We start from the raw sequence: 17,260 nt of genomic DNA on the forward strand, positions 1-17,260 counted from the left end.
CTCACGAATATTCCATGGAATAATTTTTCACGGTTTGCCAAAAATGCCCTTAGGATCATCCAATTACGATCAGATCATGGTTAATTAGCTGGACTAGTGGTCCGAGAAGACGGTTTACAGAAACTAAACGAGGTTTAATGGATCAATGGGCTAGAAATATCCAATCTGAGAGTTCAAAAATGGCATTTGGCCAGAATTATGGCTGCTGTTTAAGTTCAATGGATCTGATAACGTAAACGAGGCAGAAGTACTGGACAACATATTCCTGACTTTCTTTTTAGCATTTTCCAAAAAAAATATAGAATATCCTCCCTTCAATTACTGATTCATTTACGACTTTTTACTGTGTTATCAAGCCAAAATTCCAACATTTAGGCCAACCATGATATCTTTTGCATGGAATATTAGTCAACCAAGTGTTTTATATCGGTAGGGAGACTGGGAGAGGTAGATACTTGAAAGGGCATGAATGAAGAGATGGTGCAAAGTGACTGAGAAATAAGGAAAACAAAAACTCTATTTTGAGTACAGTTTTTCTTTCCCCTGTTTCTAAGATACCTGTCCCCCTCTCCTCATGCCCTCTCAATTCTCTCCCTCCATGTCTCTCCCCCACCACTTGATAAACTAATATTCTATTGAAAAAAATCTCATGGGTGCTAAACATGGCCTTAATGCAAATTTTTATTCACTTTATCGGTACTGATTGGTAGCTGGGCTCAAATTTGTCATTTCTTTGACGATGTCTTATTGTTATAGCAATATTTTCATATACTAATTATATTTGTAGTTGACTCCTTTAATTTTGAACGGCTTGCTTGTATGCAGGGAAAATGTTTCATAAATAAAAATTCTTTGAAAAAGTATTCAAAGCTCAAGCAGGGTAATAATTTTCCTAGAAAACAAGAAAGAATTTGGTTGCTTTCTTGCGTATCCTTTAGTTCACTCCAGCTCACATCAAAGGTGAAGCCTAGCAAACATCATGCAGTGGTTGAGTGTTCGTAGAAAAAAAAGTATCACCGAACTAGTAGCATTTGGACAAAGTCTTTCTTTGAAACTTAAAGAGATTAAGGGTATCAATTTTGGCTCGGGCTCGGAAGCTCGCTCGAGCTCGGCTCGGTAAAAGCTCGGCTCGAGCTCAGCTCGAATCCTTAACGAGCCGAGCCGAGCCGGCTAGCCAAGCTCGTTAAGCTTAACGAGCCCGAGCCCGAGCTAGGCCAAGCTCGGCTCGGGTCGTTAAGGCTCGTTAATGATTTAATATACACACACTAAAAGGGTTGTTAGGGGTGCAACTCGGGTCGGGTTGGGTCAGGTTGAGGCCAACCCGAGGAACCATTTTTCAAACCCAACCCGATTTCCAACCCGGCTGGGTTCAACCCCAACCCGATTTGCAATTTCCACAACCCCACCCAACCCGATTTGCAATTCGGGTTGGGTTGGGTCAGGTTGACCCGATTTGATATGGTACCAACAGTTGACCACCTCAACTCAAGCCGGGTTGTTTTGGATTTTGAGAACAAATAGTGAGTCACCAATAATCAATTTTTGACTCACAATCGGTTCTCAAAATCCAAAACAAACAAGGACTAACAATTGACAAAGGGAAATGTTATCCGGACTACTATATTTTGATGATCACACTACTCACTTTGTTAAAGTACGGTATGGCCCGCACCGTAGGATTATCCAAACCGTCCATTGTGGAATGTGAAGACTATTTCAATGTTAAAAAAGAAAAACACGGCCAGAACTTCTTAAGATGGAATACAGTAATATTAATATAAACTAGGATCATATGTATATGTTGGAATTAACATCACTACTAAATGGGAATTTGAAATTTCCAATTCGGGTTGGGTCGTGTCGGGTCGGGTTGCCCGACACCCCAACCCGACCCGACCCGATTTCGAATTCGGGTTGATTTTTCGCAACCCTAACCAAACCTGATTTGCGAAAAGCTTAACCCGACCAAACCCAAATTCGGGTTGAACCTGTCGAGTTCGGGTTGAACCTGACCCGAGCTGCACCCCTAAGGTTTGTCCAGGGAGTGAAAGGGGGAGGCAAAATATGTCACTTCTTTTTTGGAACCCCATTTGTTACTTGGACCTCCCCCGTGGTGTAAAAAGAGTAGTCAAATTACACTAGATAGGGCTGTCCAGGGAAGATGAGAGGTGTGAATATATCATTGCCCTTAATATAACCCGAGCTCGGTAAGGCTCGCGAGCCTGGCCGAGCCGAGCTCGAGCGTGGTTCGAGTTTGAGCCCGAGCCGAGCTCTAGAGCTTAACGAGCCAAGCCGAGCCGAGCTGGGCCAAGCTCGGCTCGGCTCATTTACACCCCTAGAAAAGATTCACAAATCTGGATAAGTCACTTTAACTTGGGACCCTCACGTCAACCAAATGAATTATTGGGCGCAGGTTGTTAACAGAGTAATCAAAATTGCTAAAAGCCCCATAAATTCCACTGAATTATTTGCACATTCCCAAGGAACAGTTCTTATATGACTAAACAAATTTGCAAGAAGCCCCCACAAAGTACATGGAATTAATGTGCACTACTAAACCATAGAAAATATAAAAGATGAATAATAATAATCATGAATCAAGATGATTCTTCAACAACAGATATGGGTAGAAGAGAATGGAGAACTGAGAAAGAAAATGAACAAAAGAAAATGTGTTAAAACATAAAAACATAAAAGATGCATTGACCAAACAGTAATAATGTGTTTACATTTGTTCATCTGAAAAGGTCCTAGGAATATTATGAAATGTCCCAAATCTATGAAATATGATAGTAGAAATGTGAATCATTGAAACGATTTGACGATACATAGCTATAGTAAGGACAATATATGCTTAGGGAACACAAGCAAGAGCAACAATTAATTTAGCAGATCAAACTCTCCACAAAAATTCTTATGTAGAGGTTGATCTGCCATTCATGACAAACCATCCAGTACAGATGAATCAGAGATCTTTCACTTCAAACATAATTGAATACAAGAAAACTTTATTATTGTTTTGAGAGCCTCCTGGCTGCTCCAAATAACAAGGCCTTACCTATGATGCCTGTATGAAGTCCACAAGCAAGAGCCACAGTCCCGCCAATAAGCACCCATTTCCATTGAACGCCTTGATCTAGTTTGCGTAAATCTATGGATTGAATCTTCCCTTCAGTGCCAGATACTGGGTCTAGAGAATTGGTGAGACCGACAGGAATTTTCGTGGTTATGCGCGCCATCAGTGCACATCGGGACAGGGAAGCTTCCGATTTCCTAGCATTTTGGTAAGCTCTCATGCCAGAGTGTAATTTTTTCAGAGCACCCCACATCCCATGCCGAACACCAACCTTTGCTACGTCCTTGGGGATCCCCATGTCTTCATAATGGACGAGGGACACCTCGCACGCTGATGGCTGCCCATCTCCTTTACGAGATTCCACTGTACTCATGCAAATACATATCATTTAGGGGCACGTTTGGCTACCTTGAATTTTGTTTTTTAAAGGATAAACTAGTGCCTCCAAGTGGTGAGAGAGGCGTAGGGCGGGTGAAGTGGCTAGAAAAAGGAAACAAAAAATCAGGAAACTAGTGTCTCCAAGTGGTGAGAAGTAGCTAAATATCAGGAAACAAAAAACTCTACTCAAAATAGGATCGACTTTTTCCTGATATTTAGCCACTCCTCACCCTCATCCCAATCGTGCCCTCTGAGATCTCTCTCCTTTTCCCACGCTCCCTGACCTTCTCTCACCACTTGGAGACACTAATTTATCATGAAAAAAAAATTCCACCAGCCAGACATGGCAGTAAGGTACGGGAGAAATTTGCTCCTTAATCAATTGGAGTCAGCTAAATAAATGCAAATATAAATTAGTAGGCGAGAGGTCCAAATTCATACCAGCCCTGATGCGCCAGCTTGAATAATAAAGCTCCACACGCCTTGGCTTGTCATGCTTGTGTAATGCTGGGTATGGCACAGCCTGCAAATGTTAAAGTTGTAAATTGACATGCCTCACAATTCTTATGTCCATGGGTTCAGTTTATAAATCTATTCTATATATATAAAGCTGGATGTGGTACGCTGAGGGTGTGCCACGTGGCACCCCCTCTGCATAACGCATTCATCCTTCTTTTTTTTTAACTTCAGCCCTTTTTTTAACACATTTCTAACCGTTTTATTCTCTCTCTCTCTCTCTCTCTCTCTCTCTCTCTCTCTCTCTCTCTCCAATCAAACCCTATGAAGGATCACAACCCTTCAATCCATAATTTCAGCCCTTTTTTTTAACGCATCTATTCACAAGCTTTTCTAACCGTTTTACTCTCTCTCTCTCTCTCTCTCTCTCTCTCTCTCTCTCTCTCTCTCTCTCTCCAATCAAACCCTATGAAGGATCACAACCCTTCCATCCATAATTTCTAAATACCCACCCATACGTTATGTCTTTTCAGAAATGCCTCCTGAACTCCACCTATTTAAATATAGTTTCCTTGCCTCTACCCTTCATCCATCCCATTTCTGCAATTTTCCCTATCTTCTGCTCAAAATCCACCACTATATCACACACCAGGTACTCTTTTTTATTGTGCTATTTCTTATTCCTTAAAGAAAAGGCATTTTCTTGCAATTAATTTATATATTAGTTTATGCTTCTACGACTTTATAAAAATTGATTTATAATTTTTCTCGCCCATTAATTCCTAATTTGTTTGTACATTTAGCTTTTCTTTCTTTTTTTATAGGGTTATCAACATTTATCCTCATGGATCTCTTTTAAAATGCATCTTTATTTAAAACAGTTTTAAAGCATTTTTTTTCTCGCCCTGTGCATCGCACGAGTCTGCAACTAGTCAAGGACTAATTTCTTGATTCATGTAGAGGTGTGGAAAAAAGTGCACAATGTCTAGCACGGTTCTCATTTGCACAGTCGAGATTGCCAAATGGAACGGTCCTCATCCTTCACTAGGGTGAGGGAGGTAGTGCCGCTCTATGGCACAATACTAAGAACAAGTGTTCAAAACCAAGGATGCTTATGTTTCAGCATTCAAACCAACTGCTCACAAATTCATCAAAATTAAAATGCTTTCTTCTCGGCATAGAGGAGAATATATATGTAACAAGCAAGCCAACACTCTGCCTGCCTGCTATTTAGGAATAGCGGACTAATTGGAGGCTTGAAAATGTTACTTTTCTAAGTTCTTAAAACCATTTTTAAATACAAATCAACAAAGGGTGTTTCGACATACGATAGACATCTCAATCAAAATCTTCAAAGGTAGTATTTGTTTCCTTTCTAGTTTAAAATTGATAACCAATTTAATAGAGGATTTAACAAAGAGAAAATGCTAGTTCACGATGCATCTCCATTTTGCTTAATCCATCAGCCCTCATTAGACCATACACTATCTGCATATTTTTTACTCACCCCCAAACTAAGAGGAAAATTGAGAGGAGAAATGAAATAAGTCCCTCCGGGAATTGGATTCCATCACAGCTCTTCATTTCACCAACTGTAACTAACTGCAAGTTGCTAGCTGGGATTAACAAGCTTTTCTTCGCCATCCACACCCTTGACTAATCCTAGCTGGCTAAACGGTCATGCCCCATCACATAATCCCTGTTTTGGATAGTTGGGAAAGTCTCTAGCATCTCTCTCTCTCTCTTGCACTCCTGATCTAGACATGGTTCCAGCCACAACTTACTGAACACTTCCCGTTTTACCACAAAGTTTCATTGATGCTTTCATGCCAATGCCATCTCCCAATGTCTCAAGGTCTGTTTGGATGCCACAAAAAAGTCGGAAAGTAGACGTAAGCAGAACTAAACGGTCGGATTTTTTCCATTAAACGACGTTTGAAGGGCGTTTGGTTTAAAAGGAAAGTATTGTTTCGATAATTGTTAATTTCCCTGTTGAGTTTGTGTCGGACCACGTGGCATCAAAAAACCCTCTGAAATTTTCTGCCTAAATAGAGCGGATTTAGGCGGAAAATACGATCAAAAGACTATATTCATCTCTCTCTTTCTCTCATTGCGATGGAAGACGCTGCTTTCCCTCGGCCGGCACCGACCTTTAACATCTGTCACATTTCAGAAGCACCAACCTCAACAAAATCTAAAGATCTTTCTCCATTTCGGAGCTCTACAAAATGGCGGAATCCGCAGACTGCAACCATTCATTTGCAGGAAATACAAGATCACAAGATTTGGAGTCGAAAATTTCTCTGCTCTGAAACTTTGAGACCCAAATTTCACCGCCCAAAACTCTCTCTCTCTCTCTCTCTCTCTCTCTCTCTCTCTCTCTCTTTCTCTCTCTCTCTCTCTCTCTCTCTCTCTCTCTAACCAGATTTTCGCCTTCATTTTCTGGTCATATGTTTGTGGAGGCTTTCACAGCAAGTCCCTCCCTCCCTCCCTGAAACCAGATTTCAGCCTTGAGTATTGGCATATTTTGGTCCGGTTTTTAGCAGCTTCCAAAATCTCTCTCATGAAAACCCATTTTATCGGATAATTCAAGAAACAAAATTACCATTCAAAAAAAGACCAAGAAAGAAAATTTTCTTTTTCCCTCTCCGCAAACACCTTATGGAATCGGAATATTTTCTGATTTCACGCCATTCACTTCCCCTGTCGGCAAGGTCACTTATTCCTACCTATTCCGTTTCCAATTTCTTTCCCAACATTCAAATGGACCCTCAACGATGCACCATAAGAATCTCAACATAAGCTACATTTTCCATTTCCAACAGACATTTATCTCTCTTATTCTTGCATCTCTTTATTTTCCAAAGAAAGTCTATAAGGGGAATAATTCAGATCAGAAAAAAATAAGAAATGATTAGGGGAAAAAAAAGATGAGCTTTCGAGGACTGCTGTAAGAAATTATGAACTACAGAAAAACCCCTGATTGGGCAAGAAGCCCTCTCTCCGGAAAAACCCGACAAAAAAATGGCATTGACATTCTAAACCTTATGCATCCTTTCAGAAAAAAAAAAAAACCTTCCATCGTCTTCATCTTAAAAAAAAAAAACCTCACGATTTCTGTTTTTACATTGTCATTGATTTCTGTAGGTAGTGTCAAGCATAATCTTAAAGCACTTAATCCTTCACCTAATTTGTATATGGTTCTTAATTTGTTGAAATTTCTTACTTTGTGAACAGCCACAATTTCTGTTTTTACTTTCATCTATCATAGAAGTTATTCTTTCGGCTATATCCCTCATATAATTTGTAGATGGTTCTTTCTATGGAAATTTACTGGTGAAATATACTAACTGGGGTTAGTATATTTCAACTACAATTTCATGAAAATTTCTGTAAATATTCCCAGGAGGTTTCAGCCCATCTATTGTGTAACAACTGAAAATTTAATTAAGGCTTTGTAATTTAAAATTTTATTAAAGGTACCCTAACTTTAATAAAATATATTAGACTATACTAACCCCAGTTAGTATATTTCACAAAAAAGAGATTTGAAGGTATTTTTGGCATTGTAAAGTCAGTAGAGAAATAAAGTTTCGATTCTTAGAGGCCTCCAAATTTTTGTCGTAACCAATAACTCCAAAAAGTTGGTCGTATTCCCAATCCTTAAATTTTTGCCATATTCCCATATTCCTCAAATTTGCAAACTACTCCCAAATCTCCTTAAATATAGTCGTATACCCATCCTCTCCTCTAATATTGATTGTATTGTGAAATTTCCGATGAGTGTTTGTTATTTATTTTTATTTATTTTACGAAGGTTGTTTTCTTGAAAGGTGTGATCCTAGTATGGTTTTTAAGTCCTTTAATTAACAAAATCAACATATTACGGTGTTGTTTTGTGAAGATTTCACTATAGGTTTGCCATATAAACTATATAAATCGTTTTTCAAGAAGAGTATGATATATATGAGACTGGTGTAATATATTTTTATTTATTTTACGAAGGTTGTTTTCTTGAAAGGTGTGATCCTAGTATGGTTTTTAAGTCCTTTAATTAACAAAATCAACATATTACGGTGTTGTTTTGTGAAGATTTCACTATAGGTTTGCCATATAAACTATATAAATCGTTTTTCAAGAAGAGTATGATATATATGAGACTGGTGTAATATTTAACAGTGTAGTGTTTATAAAAAAAACCAGCACAAAACAGTGCGGTTCATGGGCTGTTTTGTAAAGATCTTCTCAAAATCATATTATTTAACTTATATGAGTGTTGTTTACATAAAATATAGAATATAATTATGATATATTAAAGTCTTATTGTGCTGACTTTCTAGGAAATCAGTACGAACGTAGGGTGTATATAAATTAAATAATTTTCACTTATGTGTATGTACATATTTAAATAGTTCCTTATTTTATCGGTTAGATACTTTTAAATAAACCAATGATTTTCGTATATGTATATGAGTCTATATGCTTATAAATATACTTACTCGTGCGTTTACTTCTTTTGTAAATCAGTCTTCTAATCTTGAGAAGTAAATTAATTAGTAAGTAGAATTTATGGTTATGAGGTCAAAGGACTCTCCAAAAGAGACTTTTAAAACAATAAATAGTAGAATCCAAAACGAACAAAAGTGCCCAATTAGCTAGGATGAACAATGAATGTTAGGAAAAAAATTACATGACTCTATGTGTATGTTATTGTCAGGTTGAATACTTTGACTTCTTACTTGGAGATCTCTATTTCTCGAATTCGGAATATAAAGGGAAGTGTTGGGTTGACTCAATTATGAAGGCTATTAAAATTTCTTGAATTTATCCTCCAAATTATTATCATGATGATTGTTGTTTATAAAATTGTCAACTGATTTGTGGAAGATTTGTTTTAAATAATTGTTTTTTTATGAACTCTTTTTATAAAATGAGACGAGACTTATTATAAGTAGGTTGCATGTTATGAGATTTCCTAAAAGAAAATTTTAGATTTATAAGGAAGGAGACAATATTGCTATCGAGAAAATTTCTTCATATTTAGGATTGGGAAAATGGGAGGGAGGAGAAAGGAAAACTCTTGAATCCAACATTGGGCAAAAAGCCAAAAGAAGACCAGTCCGAGAGCGTACGACAGCTGGTAGGCGATGCATTTGAGAGGAACCCTTGTGGTGAACCGATAGAAATCCTAAAGTGGATCATGTTCCATCAGGGAACGGAGGGTCCTTGATGGTCAATGATCGCCGGCCGGGCTATAAGCCACTGTTATACGTGAGAAAGAATATTGGGGTTGCCGAATGATCATTGGGGAAAGAGAGAAGCATTCTGTCATGCATTGCATTTATTTAAGTTCATAATTACCTTAAATGTTATTTCAATTATTGCAAAATTTTGATTATCATTTTATTGCTTCATTTTTGTAATAATTAGATTGATAAATATCATATTATTTGTTTAGATTTAGTATTAAAGCCATTCCAATATTTGCTCTAGCCCACCTACCCTATAGGAAATGTAAGTGAAGAAGAAGGAGCCTTTGTCAACGAGAACATCTAATGAAACGCATGCAGGAATGGGAAGAGTCGGTGTTGAGAGTTTGGAATGAAATAGTTTGTCATGACCGAGAGTCACTGTTAGAGAAGTTTGATTTTTTTTTTATCAATTGGGTTTAAAGACTCTAGTTTAGTTGGTTTTAAATTCTTATGGTTTGAAATATTTAATTTCATTGTTTAGGGAACAAAGTTATTTAATTGTTGAGATAAATAGTTAAAGAAGTGCTTTGATTGGATTTTTTTTATTATATCGCTTCCGCTTATTTTGACTTGTGGTATAAAAAATTCAGTGGTTTTTCGTAACGACTCAGGCAATGGAAGCCGGGTCGTTACAATTGTGGTATCAGAGCTAAGCCAGGTTAAGTCAATGAGGAACCTAGATTGAGTCTTGGGTAGGTCCTATGAATGGGCTAGAATCACAATTAAACTGAATATGTACACCTCCCTCATGTTTAAGAAAACACACACCAACATAGATTACTAGGATAAATGTAAGTAAAATGTACCAACCTACCCCTAAATTGTTGTTTGATGCAGTAAGAAAAAGACTTTTTTGTAACAAATTTAAATTCATTCAGCAGATGAACACATATCAAAGGAGGGGAGGCGCTGCCGGAGCAAGAAGGGGATGACCAAGATCCTCTGCGAATGATCACGAACTTATTGAGGGGTCAGGCGCAAACCCAAGCGACGAGTCAAACCGTTGTTCAGAATATTGCTGCAAATCTTGCTGGTCACCAGTCGGGGAATGATCTCGGCTACACTGCCAATTTAGAGATTATCATCCCCCAGACTTCAAAGGAGGTGGAGATCCGATGGCGGCCGATAGATGGATCATCGAAGTTGAGCGAATCATTGTCGTTATGGGCTGCAATGACACGCAAAAGATTCAGTTGGCCTCATTCTTATTGACGAAGGAGGCAGGAACTTGGTGGAGGTCAGTGAAGCAAAGCTATCCGAGAGCTAGAAATGATACGTTGGCTCAATTCAAAACGCGGTTCAATAACCAACATTTTCCAACCCACGTCAAAAGAGTTGGCCGCGTTATCTCAGTATGGCCGGTTCAATAAAATGGTTTGCATCTTTAAAGCAAGGGAATATGACGGTATCTCAATATGGGAGAAGATTTAGAACCTCGTCTTGTTATGCGCTGGGCTACGCATCAACCGAGGCAGACAAGGTGCGTAAGTTTATCGATGGACTCTGTCCTACGATCATGGCGAGCAGAATAAATTTTGATCAGCAAACCCTTGCTGAGGCATGTGAGAAGACTGAAGTAGCTGAGCGAAGCGAGAAAATCGTTCAAGCTTCGAGGATATCTTCATCTGGAAGTAAGAATGCTTCGAGGATATCTTCATCTGGAAGTAAGAATCTAGCACCGCCCCAAAAGAAGCAGAAGGTTGAGGGAAATGGTACGGTGACCTTATGTCCAACTGGTGGAAAGCGTGATGCTAGACAGTGTTGGAGGACAATGGAAGTATGTTAAAATCCTTCTCTCTACTTCACCACCTTCACTATGATACCACAACTGTAACGACCCGACTTCCATTGCCTGAGGTCACTACGAAAAACCACAGACATTTTAAAAAGAAAAAAAGCAAGTCAAACATAAGCGGAAGCGACATAATAAAAATAAATCCAATCAAAACAGTTCTTTAACTATTTATCACATCAATAATATAACTTTGTTTCTTAAACAATGAAATTAAATATTTCCACCCATAAGAATTTAAAACCAACTAAACTAGAGTCTTTAAACCCAATTGATAAAAAGAAATCAAATTCCTCTAATAATGACTCAGGTCATGACAAACTATGTCATTCCGAACTCTCGACACCGACTCTTCCCATTCCTGCATGCGTTTCATCAGATGTTCTTATTGGCGAAGGCTCCTTCTTCTACACCTACATTCCTTGTAGGGTAGGTGGGTTAAAGCAAATATTGGAAGGGCTCAAATACTAAATCTAAACAAATAACATGATATTTATCAATCTAATTATTATAACAACGAAGCAATAAAATGATAATCAAAATTTTGCAATAATCGAAACATTTAAGGTAATTATGAACTTAAATAAATGCAATGCATGAATGCGTCTCTCTTTTCCTAATGATCATGCGGCAACCCCGATATTCTTTCTCACGTATAACAGTGGCTTATAGCCTCGCCAGCGATCATTGACCATCAAGGACCCTCCATTCCCTAATGGAACGTGATCCACTTCAGGATTTCTACCGGTTCACCACAAGAGTTCCTCTCAAATGCATCGCCTACCAGTTGTCGTACGCTCTCGGACTGGTCGGCTTTTGGCTTTTCGCCCAAGGTTGGATCCAAGAGTTTTCCTTTCTCCTCCCTCTCATTTTCCCAATCCTAAGTATGAAGAAATTTTCTCGATAGCAATATTGTCTCCTTCGTTATTTTTTCTCTACTTCAACAACCTCGATCCTTGGTCTTTTTCTCACTGCACTAGTGACTTCATCTTCCGAATGAAGTAATAGTTGATCTTCCATACTCCATGAATTCTCGGAGTCAGATGAAATAATATGAATAATTTTTTTAGTGATGCTTCCCTTACAGGTTCGGGAACTTCTTCAGAAATTTCCTCTTCTGGTTCTAACTCTTTGGAATCAAATGAATTGTCCTCATATTTCCTTTATAAGGATTCAGCTCTAACTGGTGTTGGCATTTCTTCCTTGGGTTCTGTCTCTTCTGATGAGAAATCTATTGTTGCAAACATCCTTTACCAAGCTCTTGCTCTTATTTCATTATCTGCCTACCTATCCCATAAGTGTCTTGTTGATGGACTATCTGGCGGTGATCTTTGTGTGAACCATCCTAAATTTTCAACAATTTCATGACAAAATTGTTAGATCTAGAAATTTACTATCTCAAGAATAACAACCATATATGTAGAGGAAATCTTCAAAAGCCAAGAATTTTATCATTGTTTAGGTCTTAGTGCATTTTCATTCTTATCATCATCAAATCTCATATACATACTTATATATTTCTCATCAACAGCCTTTATAATCACATAGCAATCAATATCAAAAAATTTCTTTCTAATACGGTCACTCTTTTGGTACATTGAGATTTAAACATTCAATAGCGTCACTCATACTCATAATAAGTCTCGTCTCATCTTATAAAAGAGTTCATAAAAGAAAATTTTAGATTTATAAGGAGACAATATGTACTCAACTCAACTCAACAAAGCCTTTGTCCCAAACTAGTTGGGGGTAGAATGTAACGACCGAAAATTTAATTAGGGCTTTGAAATTTAAAATTTTATTAAAGGTACCCTAATTTTAATAAAATATGATAGACTATACTAACCCCAGTTAGTATATCTCACCAAAAAGAAATTTGAGGGTATTTTTGGCATTGTAAAAGTCAGTAAAGAATTAAAGTTTCAATCCTTAGAAGCCTCCAAATTTTTGTCGTGACCAATAACTCCAAAAAATTAGTCGTATTCTCAATCCCTAAAATTTTGCCGTATTCCCATATTCCCCAAATTTGCAACCTACTCCCAAATCTCCTAAAATATAGTCGTATACCCATCCTCCCCTAAAAATTAGCCGCCCACTCCAAATTGGAGTGGGTACGGCAATTAATTCCTCTCCCAGGGGCGTCACTTGTGGGCCCAAAAAATCATTTATATATATTATATATACATATATATATATATAAATATATACATAAAAAGGATTAGAAACGTATCTAATTCTATATATAAAGAAATAATATGGGAGGAAAATAGCACAACTCATGATCTATGATAGTAGGAAAGAATTTCACTCAAATTGGAAACCAACTTCTTCACTCTTTATAAAAAATTCATTTGATTCAACACCTCTCTTAAAATTTACGTTAAAAAGATAGAGAGGTGTACGGCCAAGAGAGAAAGAAAAATAAAAGAAAAGAAAGAAAGAGAAAAAGAAAGAAAGAGAAAAAGAAAGGAAGAAAAGGAGAAGAGAAGTTGGGGACTTTGATTCAATTTGATTTTTGTCTTCAAGTGCCCGAATAATTTAGTTCTTATTTTTCATTCGAATAAGTGTATGTTGTTCTTTTTGGAACTCGAATTAGGTAAAAAGAGGTGTTGAATTTATGTTTTCTTGATTTTATTGTTTTCTTTTGAATCAAGAACATTAAATTAATTTTCTTTATAGGTTTTGTGTACTGAATATATGTATCTAGCACACTTTTTTTTTTAAATCCAATTACTTATACTCTAAAGTTTTCAAGGGACTTGTTTTAGGCAAGTAAAGCCATACATGTGATAGGTGTCAGGATTTATCACTATTTTCTTAACAAAAATCAGCATCTAATATTGATTGTTTTGTCAAATTTACGATAAGTGGTTGTTATTTATTTTACGAAGGTTGTTTTCTTGAAAGGTGCGATCCTAATATGGTTTTTAAGTCGTTTAATTAACAAAATCAGCATATTACGTGCTATTTTGCGAAGATTTCACTATAGGTTTGCCATATAAACTATATAAATCGTTTTTCAAAAAGAGTTTGATATATATGAGACTAGTGTAGTTACTATAAAAAATCAGCACAAAACAGTGCGGTTCATGAGCTGTTTTGTAAAGATCTTCTCAAAATCATATTATCTAACTTATATGAGTGTTGTTTACATAAAGTATAAAATATAATTATGATATATTAAAGTCTTAAAGTACTGACTTTCTAGGAAATCAGTACGAACGTAGCATGTATATAAATTAAATAATTTTCACTTATGTGTATGTACATATTTAGATAGTTCATTATTTTATCGATTAGATACTTGTAAATAAGCCAATGATTTTCATATTTGTATATGGGTCCTTATATATATATATATATATATATATATATATATATATATATATATATATATATATAGAGAGAGAGAGAGAGAGAACATTTCCTACACACTTGTGTAGGTAAGTTACCTACACACTACCTTAAAATACAGTGGGGGCCCACATTGTTTGGGTGATCCAAATAATTCATTTGAATGGTCCTCAAATAGATAGGGTGTCCACAAAAAATCAGATCCATAGGATCATCCCAACCCTACGATTTGTGGAGGTAAAATGGACCTGTATAAACCTTCACAAATTAGTCCATTTTTTGCCTCCATAGTTTGAATGGTTAGGATGATCCTATGGATCTGATTTTTTGTGGACACCTTATCTATGTGAGGATCATTCAAATGAATGGTTTGGATCACCCAAACAATGTGGGCCCCCACTGTATTTTAAGGTAGTGTGTAGGTAACTTACCTACACAAGTGTGTAGGAAATGTTCTCTCATATATATATATATATATATATATATATATATATATATATATATATATATATATATATATATATGTGTGTGTGTGTGTGTACTCGTGCGTTTACTTCTTTTGTAAATCAGTCTTCTAATCTTGATAAGTGAATTAATTGGTAAGTACATTTTTGGTTAGGAGGTCAAATGACTCTCCAAAAAAGACTTTTAAAACAATAAATAGTAGAATCCGAAAAGAACAAAAGTGCCAAATTAACTACGGTGAACACTGAATGGTAGGAAAAAAATTACATGACTCTATATGTGTATGTTATTGTCAGGTTGAATACTTTGGCTTCTCGCTTAGAAATCTCTATTTCTCGAATTTGAAATATCAAGGCAAGTATTGGGTTGACTCAATTATTAAGGCTATTCAAATTTCTTGAATTTATCCTCCAAATTATTACCATGATGATTGTTGTTTATAAAATTGTCACCTGATTGGAGGAAGATTTGTTTTAAAGAACTGTTTTTTATGAACTATTTTATAAGATGAGACAAGACTTATTATGTGTAGGTTGCATGTTATGAGATTTCATAAAAGAAAATTTTAGATTTATAAGGAGACAATATTGTTATCGAGAAAAAAATTTCATACTTAGGATTGGGAAAATGGGAGGGAGGACTAAGGAGAACCCTTGGATCCAACCTTGGGTGAAAAGCCAAAAGCCGACCAGTTCGAGAGCGTACGACAGCTGGTAGGTGATGCATTTGGGAGGAACTCTTGTGGTCAACCGATAGAAATCCTAACGTGGATCACGTTCCATTAAGGAACGGAGGGTCCTTTATGGTCAACTATCGACGGCCAGGCTATAAGCCACTATTATACGTGAGAAAGAATATTGGGGTTGCCGCATGATCATTGGGGAAAGAGAGAAGCATTCTGTCATGCATTGCATTTATTTAAGTCAATAATTACCTTAAATGTTGTTTCAATTATTGCAAAATTTTGATTATCATTTTATTGCTTCGTTGTTGTAATAATTAGATTGATAAATATCATATTATTTGTTTAGATTTAGTATTTGAGCCCTTCCAATATTTTCTCTAACCCACCTACCCTACATGAAATGTAAGTGAAGGAGCCTTCGCCAACGAAAACATCTGATGAAACGCATGCGGGAATGAGAAGAGTCGGTGTCGAGAGTTCGGAATGACATAGTTTGTCATAACCAAGAGTCATTGTTAGAGGAGTTTGATTTCTTTTTTATCAATTGGGTTTAAAGACTCTAGTTTAGTTGGTTTTAAATTCTTATGGTTTGAAATATTTAATTTCATTATTTAGGGAACAAAGTTATTTAATTGCTGAGATAAATAGTTAAAGAAGTGCTTTGAATGGATTTAATTTTATTATATCGCTTCTGCTTATGTCGACTTGAGGTAAAAAAAAATTTCAGTTGTTTATTGTAGCGACCTCAGGCAATGGAAGGCGGGTTGTTACATATTGTCTATGCTTCTAGTCTACTTGAGCAATATCCATTGCTAGAGTTTCTCGATACAAACCAATGTCTTAAATTTAGCTCTTATTTATTTCTTTGTTTTCTGTTGCATACGTTTTGTTGTTGCATATGCTTTTGCATATGTTTATTTTTTTCATATGCTTTCTGTTATTTTAGATCCCATGTCTATGTTTTCAATTCTTATTTCACCTGTTTCTTTGCTTAAAGCGGTTCTTTTTTATATGTGAATTTCTCTGCTTAATGGATTTCTTTGTTGCTTGTTCTATAGTCATTTGTAGACAAATGGAGTTTCATTGGTGTCCATTTCATTATGAAATTCTTTGGGTTTGATGAAAGTATAATTCTTGGCATTTTAATCCAACAATTAGACCTGAACAAATATTAAATCCTGTGTGTATTTAATGGTGTATCTGAGATCATCAATGCCACTTTATTTATTTAATTTTTAATCGCATAATGTCACTTTATTAAGAAATTATTTCTATTTTTTGTTCATTTTATATCCAGTTTCCTGACAACTAAACACGCATCTAATAAGTTTTCCTTTCCATTTTTTTTTCCAATTGCCACCTCATTTCCAATTCCTTTCTCAACCAAGTGAAGCAATTAAATAGAGCCTTAGGAAGTTTAAGTAGATCACAAGTTTTCTACTTCTCAAGGGATGCCATCACATTTATCATCACCTCCTTCTACTTAAGATGAGCCAGAGCATATGCAAGTTTAGTGTTAATAGAAACAGAGGAAACAAATGCGTGGTACACGCTAAAGGTAGACAAGGAGTGATAGAAAACAAAATTATTAATTGGATAACGAGTATAGGAATCGTTCTCTCCACAGACAGCAATTGGTAAGTCGGAGGCAAGGTTTTAAATTTTGGTTTCAGTTTCAGTTTCGGTCACCATGGGAACGAAAACATTTCATTTTCGGTTGAAAATTATGATGGGCATCTTGTTAAATCTTGGAAATGAATGGAAACATATTCGAATGATAGAATTTTAAGATGAAACTTTAG

The 17,260-nt window shown here is 36.3% G+C and overlaps 1 protein-coding gene across 1 annotated transcript in view; it reads right to left on the reverse strand.

The window, feature by feature from the left end:
• Positions 1–2,675: 2,675 nt before the first annotated feature.
• The window catches only part of LOC143885312 (uncharacterized), a 32,045-nt gene continuing 17,460 nt past the window's right edge, over positions 2,676–17,260 (reverse strand). The window contains exons 5-6 of the mRNA XM_077389420.1: positions 3,896–3,977; positions 2,676–3,439 (exon numbers count right to left, since the gene is read on the reverse strand). Coding sequence (XP_077245535.1) covers positions 3,012–3,439; positions 3,896–3,977 — 510 coding nt within the window. The 3' untranslated portion in view covers positions 2,676–3,011. The remainder of the gene's footprint in view (positions 3,440–3,895; positions 3,978–17,260) is intronic.

Source organism: Tasmannia lanceolata, unplaced genomic scaffold (genome assembly GCF_043159265.1).
Source record: "Tasmannia lanceolata isolate RefF3 unplaced genomic scaffold, GAP_Taslan_0.1 ptg000008l, whole genome shotgun sequence".
NCBI lineage: Eukaryota > Viridiplantae > Streptophyta > Magnoliopsida > Canellales > Winteraceae > Tasmannia > Tasmannia lanceolata.